Genomic DNA, 15,413 nt, shown 5'->3' on the forward strand with positions numbered 1-15,413 from the left:
AATCACTATTGGACTATACACTTTCTGTGCAATGTATATGGTAGACCGAGATCCCTGCAATGCTATCCTCGCAAGTTTTATAATAAAAAGTGAGACTCAGGGCAAGTATAGATATACTCGAGGGTGTCATATTGACATGAAAGATTTAAAATTGGAGAAGTATGGCCTGAAATATATAGAGCAACACTGCGCTCACCAACTGCCATGAGCAGCCAATGATACCATGGACATTCTGCAGTTACATTAGCGACAAGTCTTCGTGAGAATTGAACTAAGAACTATCAATATCTAACCTAAAATGGGCTTGAATAAGGATATTAGATGCTAAACAAATGAATAGACTCTTTGTCCATGCCAAGAATGGCCTCGGCCTGTTTCGCAAGATTCGCCATTCGGAAGCCAGCCCTCGAAAGAATGACCTCTGCTTTTCTATACATTGTCTCAGTAATTCGGCGACTATAAATATATATACAATCACACTCACTGTCATTGCAACAGTGTTGCTGGCGCTCGGCTCGAATTGCTGGCGATAAGAGATAGAGTGACGATCGACGTCAGCTCCGCCTGCTAACTCCGATCGACAGCCACCATGGGAAAGTTCGAAGATGAAGGGAACTCAGAGTCCGTACCATTGACTCGACAACGGTCGGAATCCCTCGCCTCACAAATATCCACCGACTCGGGCCTCTCGATTTCCTCCGAGTCATCCATGAAGAACCACAAGGGAGGCAACACGCTGCCGATGGAGGAAGGGGAAGGGGACAGATACCGGGATATTGAAGACGGAGGAGAAACTGGCGCAGATGAGCCTCTTATATCAAACCGGAAGAAGGCAGGCTCATCCGGTCGTCTGCGCCAGATCGTCTGGTTACTGGTGTTTCTGTGCGTCGGTGGCTGGGTGCTCTCTTTCGTGCTGTTCCTCACGCAGAAGCGACCCGATAATGCGGCGCTCTCGTCTGCATCAACCGTGGACGTCCATGAACCAGGCTTGGCTACTGGTAATACCAGCCACGGGAAACCAGTGACACTGCAACAAATCTTGAGTGGTACCTGGTCTCCGAAGTCTCATGCGATCTCCTGGATTGCAGGCCCGAACGGCGAGGATGGTCTTTTGGTTGAGCAGGACGAGAAAAAAGACGCTTTTTTGCAGGTAAAAGACATCAGCGGTAACAAAGACGGCGTCGATCATCTCGAGACCAGAGTGTTGATGAAGAAGGGGTATATTTGGTTTGATGGGGAGGCCATCCCACCGGTCAAGACGTGGCCAAGTCCTAACATGAAAAAGGTCTTGGTCATGACTGACACTCAGTCCAATTGGAGGCACTCGTATTTTGGGAAATATTGGATCTTCGATGTGGCAACGCAGAAGGCCGAACCGCTAGATCCCGGGAACCTGAGTGGACGTGTACAGCTTGCAGCTTGGTCACCAACCTCTGATGGGGTTGTCTTTGTTCGTGAGAACAACTTATATTTGCGTAAGCTGGCCTCTTTGGAGGTCATCCCTATCACCAAGGATGGCGACGAGAACCTCTTCTATGGTGTTCCAGACTGGGTGTACGAGGAAGAAGTCTTTGCAGGCAACACCGGCACCTGGTGGTCTGATGATGGCAAGTTTGTCGCATTCCTTCGCACAAACGAGTCAGCAGTTCCTGAATATCCTATTCAATACTTCCTTTCACGGCCATCGGGCAAACAGCCACCGCCCGGACTCAAAAATTACCCCGAAGTGAGGCAGATCAAATACCCGAAACCCGGCAGTCCGAATCCAATTGTCAACCTGCAGTTCTACGATGTCGAGAAAAATGAAGTTTTCTCGTTTGACATGCCAGAGGACTTTGTCGACGATGAAAGAATTATCATCGAGATTGTCTGGGCGTCCGAGGGCAAGGTTTTAATCCGAGAGACCAACCGCGAGAGCGATGTTGTGAAGATCTTTGTTATGGACACAAAGGCCCGAACTGGCAAGCTGGTGCGGTCAGATGATATCGCAGCTCTGGACGGTGGCTGGGTTGAGCCTACACAGTCGACTCGGGTTATTCCTGCTGACCCCAAAAATGGTCGACCACACGATGGCTATATCGACACTGTTATTTATGAAGGCTATGATCACTTGGCTTATTTCACACCTTTTGATAACCCAGAGCCGGTGATATTGACCAAGGGCAAGTGGGAAGTTGTCAACGCACCGTCAGCTGTTGACCTGAAGAAGGGTCTGGTATACTTCATTGCCACAAAGGAGGCTCCAACTCAGCGTCACCTATATTCGGTTAAATTGGATGGCTCCGATCTTCGACCTCTGACGGATACATCTGCACCCGGCTTTTTCGATGTTTCATTCTCCCATGGAGCCGGCTATGGTTTACTCAGCTATAAAGGCCCATCAGTGCCATGGCAGGCCGTGATCAACACCCAAGGTGACGAGATTGACTTGATAAACCTCATCGAGGAGAACGTTGAACTCTCTAAGATGGTCGAAGAGTTCGCCCTTCCAACGGAGGTGTACACTAATGTAACCATTGATGGTTACACGCTCCAGGTCCTAGAGCGCCGCCCTCCAAACTTCAACCCCGAAAAGAAATACCCCGTTCTTTTCTTCCTGTATGGTGGACCAGGATCGCAAACGGTAGACCGCAAGTTCACGATAGACTTCCAGACCTATGTTGCCTCCAGTCTGGGCTATATTGTCGTCACTGTGGATGGGCGAGGAACAGGTTTCATTGGGAGAGAAGCCCGTTGCGTTGTCCGTGGTAATATCGGCCATTATGAAGCTATGGATCAGATCTCGACGGCCAAGATCTGGGCTAGCAAGAGCTACGTGGATGAAAGCCGCATGGCCGTTTGGGGCTGGAGCTACGGTGGCTACATGACCTTGAAAGTCCTTGAACAAGACGCAGGCGAGACGTTCCAATACGGCATGGCCGTGGCACCCGTCACTGATTGGAGGTTCTATGGTACGCTCCTTGAATCATTACTGTTCAGTTTGTTTCCCAACATGCACATACTAACATCCTCCTTCGTCATAGACTCTATCTATACAGAACGTTATATGCACACCCCCGAGCACAACCCCTCGGGCTATGCAAATGCCTCCATCAGTGATGTCATGGCCCTAGGCCACAGTGTCCGATTTTTGATCATGCACGGTGTTGCCGACGACAATGTCCATCTTCAAAATACCCTTGTTTTGATCGACAAGCTGGATTTGAGGAATATCGACAACTACGACATGCAGGTCTTCCCTGATTCGGATCATAGTATACAATTCCACCGGGCGCATGCGCTTGTTTATGAACGTAAGTTGATTCCCAACGCGCTTCCATTCAATCGCTTCCCAAGGTTGGGAAATGAGATGACATGACTAATTGTGAATCAAGGTCTCTCGAGCTGGCTCATCAATGCGTTCAATGGTGAATGGCATCGGACCGCGAGTCCGAAACCACAAGAGTCGACGTGAACGCAGACTTTTGCTTTTTTGGAATTATGTACACCCTTGGGTATATATTCTACTAAACACATATAGCTTTGAATTAAGGAACAATTGATGCATATTATGATTCTGTATTCTCATTAAGACTAAGAATTTATGATAGAAGGACTGTAGTCGCTGAGGTATGCCACAATTTGTCAACACGTCAACAAAATTGATACCAGACAAAACATATTAACAGAGGGCTTTTGAAACATTTCCTATGGTTCCTTCCAGGAACCAAGACACCGAATAATGCATGTATGAACAGAAACGCGAAAAATATACAGGAATGAAATGCAGTATGTGCAAGTAGGGTAAGGAAGGAAGGGTGTGTGTATACAACTCAAATCAAGACGAGCGACTAGGAGAGCGCGCGCCAGGAGAAAGACCGCCAGCGCGAAGGAAGTCCTCTCTGTTGGCGACACTGACATCCGAATTTCGATAAGGAAGGTAGTCTTCACGCTGCAAGCCACGCAGCTGTTCCCGACCGACAGTTGAGACGGAGCGTGCGTAGGACTGAGGACGAGAGAGGGTCGGACGGGCATTCAGCACAGACAGCCGATGACTGGAGGTCCATATGGGTGATTTACTACCCGGGGACAGCACGGTCGTCCTTGGCGCAAAGACAGGCAGACGAGCGAAGGACTCGGTATCCGTGGAGACATTGCTCATGCTCATAGCCGAGATGTCAGACATGGGACGGTGGTAGCCGCCGCGACTGGGGATATGGGACATGGAACTGTAGACGGTGGAGATACCGGACTGGGCGGACGAGCGCCAGGAGTTCACCGCGTCGCGCGGGATGGTGATGATCTCTTCGTCGACGCCGGTCTCGATGGCGGCTGCCACGTCGGCGGGCTCGATCGGGTCGCCTGCTGCGCGGCTGGCCATCATCTTGGCCGACTTGCCAATCCACAACATCTGCTCGTGCTCGCGGAGGTACCGGTCGCCACTGAAAGATTTCTGGACAATCGTGCGGGTCATCATGCCGAGTTTGCGACGGTGCTCGCTCTTCTCGTACATACGGCGGGTGATGGCTGTGACTTCTTCAGGGGTGGGGTGGGAAGTCAAGACTGGGGCGGGGCTTGTGTCTTCGCTGTGTTTGCTCCATTCGCCAAGCATGGCAAGCATGCCGATTTGGGCCTTTGCCAGGGCGAGCGCGTCGTTTGGTGCGACAACGGCACTGAAGCGGGAGAAGTCATCTGGGTCGCTGAGAACTCGAAGGGAAGCACCGACGTCAGTGCAGACGACGGGAGCTCCAGTCAGAGCAGCCTCTCCCAGGGCGAGAGGAAGACCTTCAGACAGAGATGAATTCAAGAAAAGCCAGGTGTTCTCCAGGACCTTCATGGGGTCGGCAGTTCCGCGGAGTGTGACTCTGCCACGAAGACCCTTTGATGCGATGATCTCTTGACACTCAGTAGAGTAAGTCGGAGCCTTGTCAATAGCGCCATAGATGTCCAGGTGGTACTCGTCGAACTTCCACTGGTTGATGATGATATCCGCAGCGAGAAGGGCAGTCTTGATGTCCTTGGCATACCAAACGTGGGATAACATGGTCACTGTCGGACGCTCGGATTTGATTTCCTTGACCGGAGAGAACTTCTGCATGTCAGTGATTCCGTTGACGACAGGATCGATCTTTCTGCGGAAAGTGTTTCGGTGCTCAATCGTGCCCTGGCAGGTACCAATCTCGACCTCCCAACCGGGGTTGAAGAAGTCGGCACAGGGAAGGAGGATGTCTGCGTGGTGAAGGGTCAAGACGGAGGTAATTCGCATCAATCCAAGTAGCGCGTTTCGAACAAATGGCGAGAGCTTGCACAAGGCAGATGACAGACAGAGATTGGTTTCACGCCAACTGATGGCGTGATCCCAAATCTGCAAGGTACAGTTGCGCTTGATCTTGCATACAACACCGTAAGAGGCGCTGACACTGTGATGTGAGGCTTGGAAGGTTGAAGGAATCTTTTCAGGAACCGGGATCGAGAAGATGAAGAGATAGCGGTACCAGAGCTCCAGGGCGACATCGAGAGATGTCAAGGTAGGAAGCTCAGTGTCGAACCACTCGGATGACGGGATGGTGTTTGGCATTTCCTGGGTCAGCCACAACTCACGCCAGCTCTGTTTCACAATTTCAGTGTTCCACACCTGAGTCCAATGACGGGACTCCTGGAAGTATGTGTTCAGATTCACAAGTGCTCGAGTCGCTTGGTGGATATCAGCCTTCGAGAGATGAACTGCACGGGCACCCTTAACCAAAGCTGTCAGAATCGGAATGAAGTTCATCTTGATGTCGTACTCGCTCGCGGAGGTAACATTGTCCACCTCAGCATCCAGCTTGTTGTGGAACAAACCGTGAGTTGGAGTGAGGAAGTCCATACCCCAAAGCGGGATGAGCTTCAGAGACTGGATGTTCTGTTCGGTCTGATGCTTTGGAACACCGAAATCGTTGGCAGACTCGCAAATCATGTGCCATTTGATGGTTCGCAGAGAGTTAATCATATCTCGTCGACAGGCAGAGACACCACCACCTTCATTAGGCCAGGTACCGTTGTCGGCCGCCATGACATGGAGCGTCTTTTCGGTATCGGTGCCAAAGTTCTTGGAGCGAGTGTTAACAACAGCATCTCCTCCAGGGCCAAAGTTGAGCAAATCGGTGAGCTTAACGGCGAGTGGGGTCCAGCTGGAAATGTTGTCGTCCAGATCCGCACTGGCCATGATCGCATCAGCGCGGAGATCCACGTATTTCTTTGCAGCCGCGAGATTTCCCCAGTCACGGCTGCGCCAGTAAGGGTGAAGAACCTTATCTCTGCGCAGGATACGGTCATCCATCCAGCGAACGATAATTGCATCGAAGTCAACACGATCCTTCCACGCCTTCCACATCAAGGAGCGAGCTCGAGAAGTTGACATAACAAAGCGCTTCTTCGTGAGGCCCAGTGTCCGGGTAAGGAAAGTTGACTGGAGACTATCGCAGTAAACAAAGGGGTTATCATGCACAAAACTGGTATACTTTGGCTTGGAGAGTACACCCAGATAATCGTGCTCAATCATCGGCGGAGTCTGCATCTTCTGCCCATTGATAGTGGTAAAGATGGTGGGATGGAACTTGTGATCATACAACCAACGACTTTCATAAACATCGGCGCCTTGGACAAAGCTGGCCTCGGTTACCTTGGAGTGAGGAATCCAGCGTTCAACCTTCTCGGGATGGCGACGCGGAGGCGCACACCAAGACACAGTACAGCTGATGTGGGACAAGACAAATTCGGCTCGCAACAGTTCATCACCGAAACGGGGGTTCTTGCGATAGTGGTACTTGAAGCGGATAAGATTGCCATCCTTCATGTACGAACCAGATTCGATAAGACCCTTGCGGTTGTACTGGACGCTTTGCAGATGGTTCGCTCCTGACACGCAACGTCGTCCTAGCGGAATGCGGTTTGAGGATTTGCTAAGTTTGAAGCTCTTCTTTGTCGGAGATCGGTAGTCGTAGTGGTATTCGTTGATCACTTTGCCGTCCTTGAACTCCTGCTTGACCAGAAGCAACATCTCACCCGAAAAGGTACTGACGAACTTCAGGGATTTGACCTCCTTGGGCTCAGTGCTATGCTCGCCAGCGTAATGGTAGATCTTGAAAGTGCCATCAATCTCGTGGTGCCTGAATGCTGTAAAGGTGCCGTCCTGACTCTGGACAATGATCCGGCTCTTTTTGATATGGATCGTCATGCCCTTAGTCTCTTCCCACAGCCGCTTGACATTTTTGCGGCCATGGAAGAGGAAGAAGGACAAGCCCAAGTCTTGAACGAGCTTGGAATAGACCCAGACCATATTCAATAAGAAGACGGTTGGCACACGGACAACGCTCGGAAGGTCCTTGGTGACATGATTGAACTCTCTCTGGAATTCCGGATCTGCGACTGAAGCTACCACACAGAACTTGATAATTGTTCCCAGCTTGTGGTAAATGTAGCTAGCTGGTGATCGGAGTAGCGACAATGCGACCGGGAGCTTCCGAGGTATATAGGAAATGTACTTCGAAGTCTCGGATACTTTGGGAAGAGCGGTTTCTCCAGTTCCCCAGTGAGCATAGTCGAGAATGCTAACTGCAGTGGCTGCACCAAGATTGCAACGAGCAACATGGATATTGAGGTCATCAGTATCGAATGTGCAAAGATTTCGCTGGAGCCATTGGCGCTGGCTATTGGAAAGGCTGCACTGTTGACCCAAGCAACGCTTCAGCAGCACATCCCGAACCTCGTTTGGCAGCTTGTCCCAATGGAGATCAGCCTCGAAGCCAAGGCAAAGCTGCCGAAGGAGTTCCTTCTTAGCCCAGCATACGACCGTATGTGTGTTGGCCTCCTCACGAAGCTGTCGAGCCATTGTGTGGGTTACTCCACCGGAGACAATCGATCCCGCCAATGATGCATACTCATGAGGAACGCCCAGCATAAGCTCTGTGACGGCATGAAGCAATGTTTCAGCAATAATTTGACAGTTTGCGCTGATATCGAGACGCTCGTCTAGGAGCCCTCCCACGGTGATGGCCAACTTCAATTGGTTTCCAGTACTGCAGCTGAGAGCTCGAATGCCGGGACCGAGAGAGCCAGCAGAAACAAGCTCGATGACAATGTCGCCCTTCTCCCATGATGAGATGGCGGTGTTGATAATATTCTTGGAGCAGGGGAACGCCTCTTCGATCCTAAGTTCTTCTCTGCAAGACAACATAGCATTCTTGATTTCAGCACCAGGATGGACACCTGGATTGAGCCTGAATCGGGAATCGGAAGGAAGCAGTGAATAGCTTTCGAAGAAAGTCTGGAGCTCTTGCTGGGACCATTCGGGGTCCGACCAGGGTGTCGTAAACGCATGGAAAGTGCGGCCAAGTTCCACCGGAGAGTCCACTTTGTGTGGCATACCCATTTTGGCATTCCAAATCGAGAGGAAGGCAACAGTCCAGGTAGCAGAGCCGAGTCCAATGATCTGCGAGTACAGCGACTCCGGCCGACAGACTTTGAGCGCGATACCGATTGGCAATCCGACACAGATACCAATGATGAGAGGTTTCAGCGCATGAGGGCCAGTGAAGATCTTTGTGTATTGGTACCAGATCAAACCAGTGTAGGCGAGAACGTAGGAGAAGAAAACAATCATGCCTTCAACCGGAGTTTGGAAGGTCCAAATGAGGGCAGTAGCAAGCGCAAGACTCCAGACATGCCACAAGAGGAATCTGAAAAGGACCCGCCAGTATACCTTGCGTCTCAGTTGGATCTCTTGTTTCTGAGCGAGCCGAATGTCTTTTGCAGATCTGACGGAAATAGGAGCTTTGCTACCGAGGGCATCATGGAGCTCCTGGGCTTTGGTATCAATAAGCACGGCTCCGATCAAATAGTAGGCAAGGGCGAAGCCAACAGCCATTCGATTAGCATTATTCATCTCAGCAGTGAACTTAGGATCAGGCAACCCGCTAGGGAGGAGACCAACCATGCGATTGCCACTCAGCAGTTGTGCCCATTTGTCAAGAAGCGCAAGCACAAAGTACAGAACACCACATCCCATCTCTTTGCTCGATTGACGCCAATGAACAAATGCGTTGTGCAGACGAAGACCTTTCTGAGAGTTACGCAGGGTGTCAAGTGCGACCTTGGTTTGAATATTCCAGCCAGAACTGAACGGAATCGGCCTCGGAACATCTGCATGGCGACAATACCAGTCGAGAAGGAAATTGGTTGACTCCCAGTCCCGGGCAAGCTCTACGACCATTTTATCTTTGGATGTCTTGGAGAAAGTTCCACGCTTTGTCTGAGCCAAGACGTCCTTAAACAGTGCTTCTCTAGCCAGCTTGAGGGCAGCCGGGTCACTCATGTTCGCGAATACTTTCTCGTCATCATTTCCATAGGCAGTGAGATACCACTTGCGGATCTCAGTATCATCGGTGCGGCGCACGGATTGGTACCAAGTGACCCATTTTGAGGTAACCGAACGAAGAGAGAGCAAGAGCACACCAATGAAGACATAGATAACGGCGAGATAGATAGCCGAGTCGTGGCCAGTCCAGGTCGTGATGATCGGCGACACGAATAGGATCGGAATGGACATAATGATTGACTTGCGACCAGACAAGAAAGACGTACCAGGGTAACTGAAGCTTGCAAGGGAGGCGAAAGTCGAGAAGTAGGTTGTCAGAGCGACTAGGTAGAGGTAGAAGACGATACCAGCGCGAGGACCTCGAACACCTGAAATGGCAACGAAGCCGATCAAGCCAGCGGCCACAGTGAAGGCAATACCAGCGATCAGGCGAATGAGAACGAACATGTTCGCTGCTGCAAAAGCCATCGAAATGAGGTAGTACGGGCCACCACATGCAATCCAGGTACCAATTACACCGGAAAGCAGCAGAGCGATCATCAGCGCCATAGTTGCACTGTCCTGTTCATAATCAGTCATGGCAGCAGACAGATAGAGCCCACGGCCAATCAAGGTAAGCAAGACAATATCAATCAGAGCTGGAATAGCGAAGACACTCAAGAATGTGAATTGCTGGTATGCAGGCATAACCTTAGGCTTATCATCGGGGTTGACATCAATCTGAGCTCCGGCGTAGGATGTAGCGAGCTCCGGAGCACCGTTAATCCAGTTTGGTGGCTGATGGTCTCCATAGTAAGCTCTGAACCGGTCGGATAGCAACTTCCCGAAAACGCTGGGAGATACGTCGAAGTATGCTTCACATCGCGATCCAAGGGCAAATGACTCTGCGAAGGCGGCGGCCTGATCGGTATGGCTGTTGAATAGGGGATTCCGATCAGTCACTTCTGTGTAAATCTCATCGAAGGCTCCCTGTCTTGCGGCACTAAAAAGCGCAAGAGCCATCATATCCACGTATGCGTCAACGGAGCCACCTTGAAGAAGCGAGCAGAGACCATTGGTAATGGCGGCAAGGTCATCCTCACGGCGGTACCGCAAAACATCGGAGAGCACACTGTCGGCCTGATGGAAAAGATCAAGACAGACATCGAGAGATGGGTATGTGCATCCTTGATCCAGGTACCAGTTGATACGCGACCTGATCAAATCATCAGGAGGGGTAGATTTGCTGAGATACCCAACCGTGTTCAGTGCTTTCAACTGAGCAAAAGAAGGAGCATCTACCAGTTGCTTGCGAATGTATGCGCAGATGGCTACAGATAGCTCGCTGTGAGAATCGGTCAGAGAGAGGTGCTGCAAGAGAAGTAGGCGCTCTTCAGGGCTGAGAACATCGATATCTTGTATCAGTCGACGGGGAAGGCCAGTATCGCGAGACACGTCCTGGGACCAGGTTGCGAAGGTCGCCTCAGCCTCGAGGCAAACATGCCGAGGGAATCCCTTTGCCGAGAGGAAGGTGTGAAGAATAGTTCCAGCCAGGCCTTGCGCATTTTTGGACACATAAATCTCGATACCATCATGATCCATATCGAAAACGGCCCAAAATCGGACATCGGAGCTCTTGCGCAGACCAGAATCTAGACAGAGATTCACGTGCAACTGATCATTGGATGCCCAGTTCGAAAGTTCCTTGATGGTGTTGGCCAAATGTTCTCCATCCTCAGAGAGATCCAGAGAGTCATAGAATTTACTCAAAAGGACTCCAATACTTTGGATTTTGGGTTTCGGGACGGGATGAAGAAGACTGAGAGACTTGAGACGTTGTTGAGATTGGACGATTTCTGCAAAGGCCAGTGGGGTCGCGTCTGAACCGAGAGGGAAGCAACCGAGCGAGTTGTAGGCCAGCCCTGACATGGAGATAGAGAGAGGACTGCCCTGCGACTTGACCTGTGCAACCCATTCAGGAGGATCACGCAGGCGACCAGTCGGGCTATCGGGGGCCTTGGAGTCGTATTCCGATGACTTCAGTAGCGCATCAATGGCAGGGAAAAGTGGCTTGAGAATATCCCAGCCAGGCTTGTTATCCGGGGAAGGCATTATGTTCAGGTTGCCACGCCAGGTATCATGAGCTTTCATCATTTCTGCTTCCTTCAACCAACCGAACGCGGGAAGAGGTTCGAGAGTCGCGACGTTAAGATCCGCATTGTGAAGAGCAGCTTCGGTGCCGATCCAGGTAATTGCACTGTAAAAACCGCACCATTGGATAGACCTGCGCACTATGGCATTAGGAATAATGACATTATCGTCGATGGTTTCCCAGGACATCACGACAAAGTCTCTCATGCAAGATTCAGAAACGAAAGCCTTGAGTGTTGGTTGGAGTGCGACCATTTGGAAATAATCCCGCTTTTCGCCTTCAGGCATGATGCTAGCGTTTCGAATGACCAAACCCGCCACGGCACTGCTCTGAACGGCCTTTCGGTCTTTCAAGAAATGCGGTGGCTCAGTTTCGAGATAGACTGCCAGGCCGAGACCGCTGATGGCCTCGAGGAGCTTTCTGCGAGCGGTAGGACGGAGCACATCTTCCCAATTTGCGAGGAGAACACCGGAAAACGCGGTATCATGGAATCCGCTTGTGAGCAGTTCCTCGATCTTTTCGATGACGGCCAAGGCTGATGGATTTGGAGGAAGGATTTTCCCGAAATCAATACGTCCGAGTACCCGGCTGCGCTCGTGTCTGGAAATAGCTCTGGCGACACCTGACTGGAATGGATCCACAACCAAGACATCCCATTCTTGCAAAAGTCTTTCTTGCGAGACGGTAGGTGGGTTTTCGAAGCTTCCTAGGTATACTCCGAAGCTCGTGGGCTTGCCCGCGCACGGACGTCTCTCGATCAAGTTGAGTTCTCGGTTGGCTAGCTGGGCGATACGGTTGGATACACTCGCAGGGAAGGTGTCTGGTAGCGGTCTCGACTAAATAGACTGGAATTAGTATATAGAGCAGAGGGGAGGAGCTTGTCGGTGTTCATACCTTATAGTATTTGATAAATCTCCTTCCTCCGGAATATACAATTGAGGCAGAGCCAATGGCGACTGTACATATCAACACTCCAATGTACATCTAAGGGAGATGGTCAGCATATCTTTCTTTGTTTCTCAACGAGAGCGCCAAAGGTCAAGTTGTAAAGAGGACCAGGATCAACATACGAATTGCCACCAATGTTCTTTCATGCCATTCCAGCCAAGAGGATCTGGCTTGAATGGAAGATATTCTACCATGACGTCGGGAGGTTGAGTCCTCGACTCGATGTGTCTTTGAGCGCAATATAAGAGGCACGAGGTTAGAATAACCGGCCAAGTGGAGATGCGACTTCAAATGCAAATGCTTATAATGACATGCTTAAACGAGTGACTGCTGTGTTCAGCGAAAAGCCAAGATGTCGATGTCAAGAAAAGAGAGCACCGGGGAGCTCAAGTGTCGACAAGGTGATAAGGTAAAAGATTAGTGGGGGAAGAATGGCTAAAGTGAATATCCACTTCTCCAAGCCGCATCAGTCAAATACAACAAGACAATTTTGCCTCCCAGGATTTCCCTTGTTCAATTGTCAGGGGCAGGAAAAACGGAAAGAAAATTAAAAGAAAAAATGTGTATACGGGGTAGCTTCGCCTCTTTTGGACCGTTTAGGATAGAAAACAAGTGTCTAGGCGGTTAGTGAGGTAGAGATCTCTGAAAGGCAAAAATAGCACACACTAAAGTTTTCGAACGCAAAAGAATAAGCTAACAGATGCACGGCTGGCTGACCGATGGAACAGACCCGGTGGAGCCAGCGTAGTATGGATAGCAGATATGTTGCCATGTGTGCCAAAGCCATGCGACTCATATCGTGGCAATTATACTACCCGATGGGCCTTGGCTGTTTCTCCCACTGTGTTCCAAGGGTCTAATTGAACATATCATATCAAGAATGAATATGTCGTGTTTCCCTCGAGATGTATCGGATTTCGCCTAGTTAGTTTGTAGGGCAGTTATGCACGGGCTAGAGCATCATATCATTTCAGCGAACAAAACTCGATGTCTTGGCAAAGGATTATAATTAAAATAATTAACTCAAAGACGGAAAAGAAAATAAATAGAAAAGATTAGAATGCAAAAAGAAAAGGAAAAGAAGAAAAGAAAAAAGAAATACAGGAAAAAGAACTTGAAACCCGAAATCGGACAATCCATACGGTGTATGAACCGGTAAATGAAAATTACCCCGTATCTGCAAGAAACCACGTAATTACAAGTATCCGAGTAGCCCGAAATACCGTATACGCCATACACACGCTGTACCCCGTATTCAGCTCAGACATGCAGTGCCTTGTTCTTCCCCTTCCCCACATCAAGTTCTGGACTTGACCAGTCTGTTCCCCTGAAGGTAAGGTTCGTTCCTCGGGAATAATGCAATGTGTTGTCGGATCTTTTAGCCCTGCTATGGAGTTCTTCATGTCTCGCTTACCTTCAATCTGCCTAGCCTTGCTTTTGTCTTTTCTTATTATTATTTTTAGCCCAAAGTCGAAACAAGAAGCGAAAACGAGAAGAGATTTCTCCATGTCTCAACCAATCCCCAATAGATTCCATTCCTGAACCGATCTCAGGCCCCCCGGAAAAGATTAAACCTATCAACGCCAGATGGAGACTCGTATAAACTGGATTTGCCTTGAGATCCATGCGAGATTACTCCGTAGCTCCGGGATTAACTAGGCACAATTGGCGATAGGCCTTGGATTGAACCTCCCGTTTTACTCCACAAACAATATACTATAAGAGCTGATGATCATGCACATGTGGGTAAAGAGCTGCAAGCTAATTCATTCGTTCATTATCTTCCGTATTCTATTTTCATTTTCTCAGCTGTCAGTTGTTAATTGCAGACCTGCATACTGTGTGACCTTCCCCATCTAGAAATAGGTCAGGATCGTCATGGTTGCCGTGCCAGTCTGGGCCTTGAAGGTCGCATGCTACTACGCATTTATAACATGCGACACTGCCCCCGGTGTTTGGCCTGAGAACACCCCGACTGTCATTGCCTATCATCCTCCGGTCTCGACTCCTTCTAGTACTTCTAGCAGTACTGCTGAAGTGAGCTCCACTGCGGTCGCTACTTCTACACTCTCGTTCACTTCCTCTGCCTCTGTCCCGGCTCTGTCCTCTATCGTTACTGGCAGTTTGCCCACAGTTGCACCGACCACCACTGCAGCCTCCACCTTCGTTACTTTCACCACTTCGAGCTCAATCGTCGACTCTGCTTCGGCATCAGTCACTGTCACTGTCCCCTCCGGTTCTTCCAGCGTCCTGACTCAGAGTGGGTCGTCGTCTGTTTCATCGGCCTCTTCCAGCTCTGCTGTTTCGTCTGCCTCAACCGTTGTTGCCAGCAGCTCGGCTTCTTCTTCTCCTGTTTCTAGTGCTACTTCAAGTGCTAGTTCTTCGTCAATCGTTTCACCGTCTGAAAGTTCTTCAGTCAGCTCGCCCGCCTCGTCTACTGTTCCCAGCAGCCCGGCTTCTTCATCGCTTGTCTCAAGTGTCACTTCTTCATCGGTAGTTTCATCTTCCGCAAGCTCTTCGGTCAGCTCTACCTCGACCGCTGTTCCTAGCAGCTCGGCTTCCTCGTCAGCTGCTTCAAGTGCTGCTTCTTCGCCAGCAGTTTCGTCTCCTGGAAGCTCTTCCATCAGCTCAGCCTCAACCGCTATTCCTAGCAGCTCAGCTTCTTCGTCACCTGCTTCAAGTGCTACTTCTTCCTCGGTGATTACGCCTTCCGGAAGCTCTTCCGTTAGCTCAGTCGTTGTTCCCAGCAGCTCAGCTTCTTCGTCACCTGCTTCAAGTGCTACTTCTTCCTCGGTGATTTCGCCTTCCGGAAGCTCTTCCGTTAGTTCAATCGCTGTTCCAAGCACCTCGGCTTCGTCTGCTTCGAGTGTTGCTTCTTCGTCGGCAGTTTCATCTCCTGGAAGCTCTTCCATCAGCTCAGCCTCAACCGCTGTTTCTAGTAGCTTGGCTTCTTCGTCAGCCGTCTCAAGTGCTACTTCTTCGTCAGTTGTTTCGTCTGCA

The 15,413-nt window shown here is 50.2% G+C and overlaps 3 protein-coding genes across 3 annotated transcripts; 1 reads left to right on the plus strand and 2 right to left on the minus strand.

The window, feature by feature from the left end:
- Positions 1–589: 589 nt before the first annotated feature.
- dapB (dipeptidyl aminopeptidase dapB) lies at positions 590–3,454 on the plus strand (the record flags this gene model as incomplete). Its single annotated transcript, XM_039068764.1, has 3 exons — positions 590–2,951; positions 3,024–3,293; positions 3,375–3,454. The coding sequence occupies 3 exons, from the start codon at positions 590–592 to the stop codon at positions 3,452–3,454; spliced, it is 2,712 nt and encodes a 903-aa protein (XP_038932997.1).
- A 363-nt stretch (positions 3,455–3,817) lies between these two features.
- On the minus strand, positions 3,818–12,607 carry gtb3 (glycosyltransferase family 4 protein; the record flags this gene model as incomplete). The annotated part of the gene is made up of 3 exons (XM_039068765.1): positions 3,818–12,301; positions 12,360–12,449; positions 12,536–12,607. The coding sequence occupies 3 exons, from the start codon at positions 12,605–12,607 to the stop codon at positions 3,818–3,820; spliced, it is 8,646 nt and encodes a 2,881-aa protein (XP_038932998.1).
- Positions 12,608–14,668: 2,061 nt separating this feature from the next.
- On the minus strand, positions 14,669–15,325 carry LCP9604111_451 (uncharacterized protein; the record flags this gene model as incomplete). Its single annotated transcript, XM_039068766.1, has 1 exon — positions 14,669–15,325. One exon carries the CDS (start codon positions 15,323–15,325, stop codon positions 14,669–14,671), a length of 657 nt encoding a protein of 218 aa, XP_038932999.1.
- Between the last annotated feature and the right edge of the window lie 88 nt (positions 15,326–15,413).

Source organism: Penicillium roqueforti (assembly GCF_015533775.1).
Source record: "Penicillium roqueforti strain LCP96 04111 chromosome Unknown scaffold_01, whole genome shotgun sequence".
Lineage (NCBI taxonomy): Eukaryota > Fungi > Ascomycota > Eurotiomycetes > Eurotiales > Aspergillaceae > Penicillium > Penicillium roqueforti.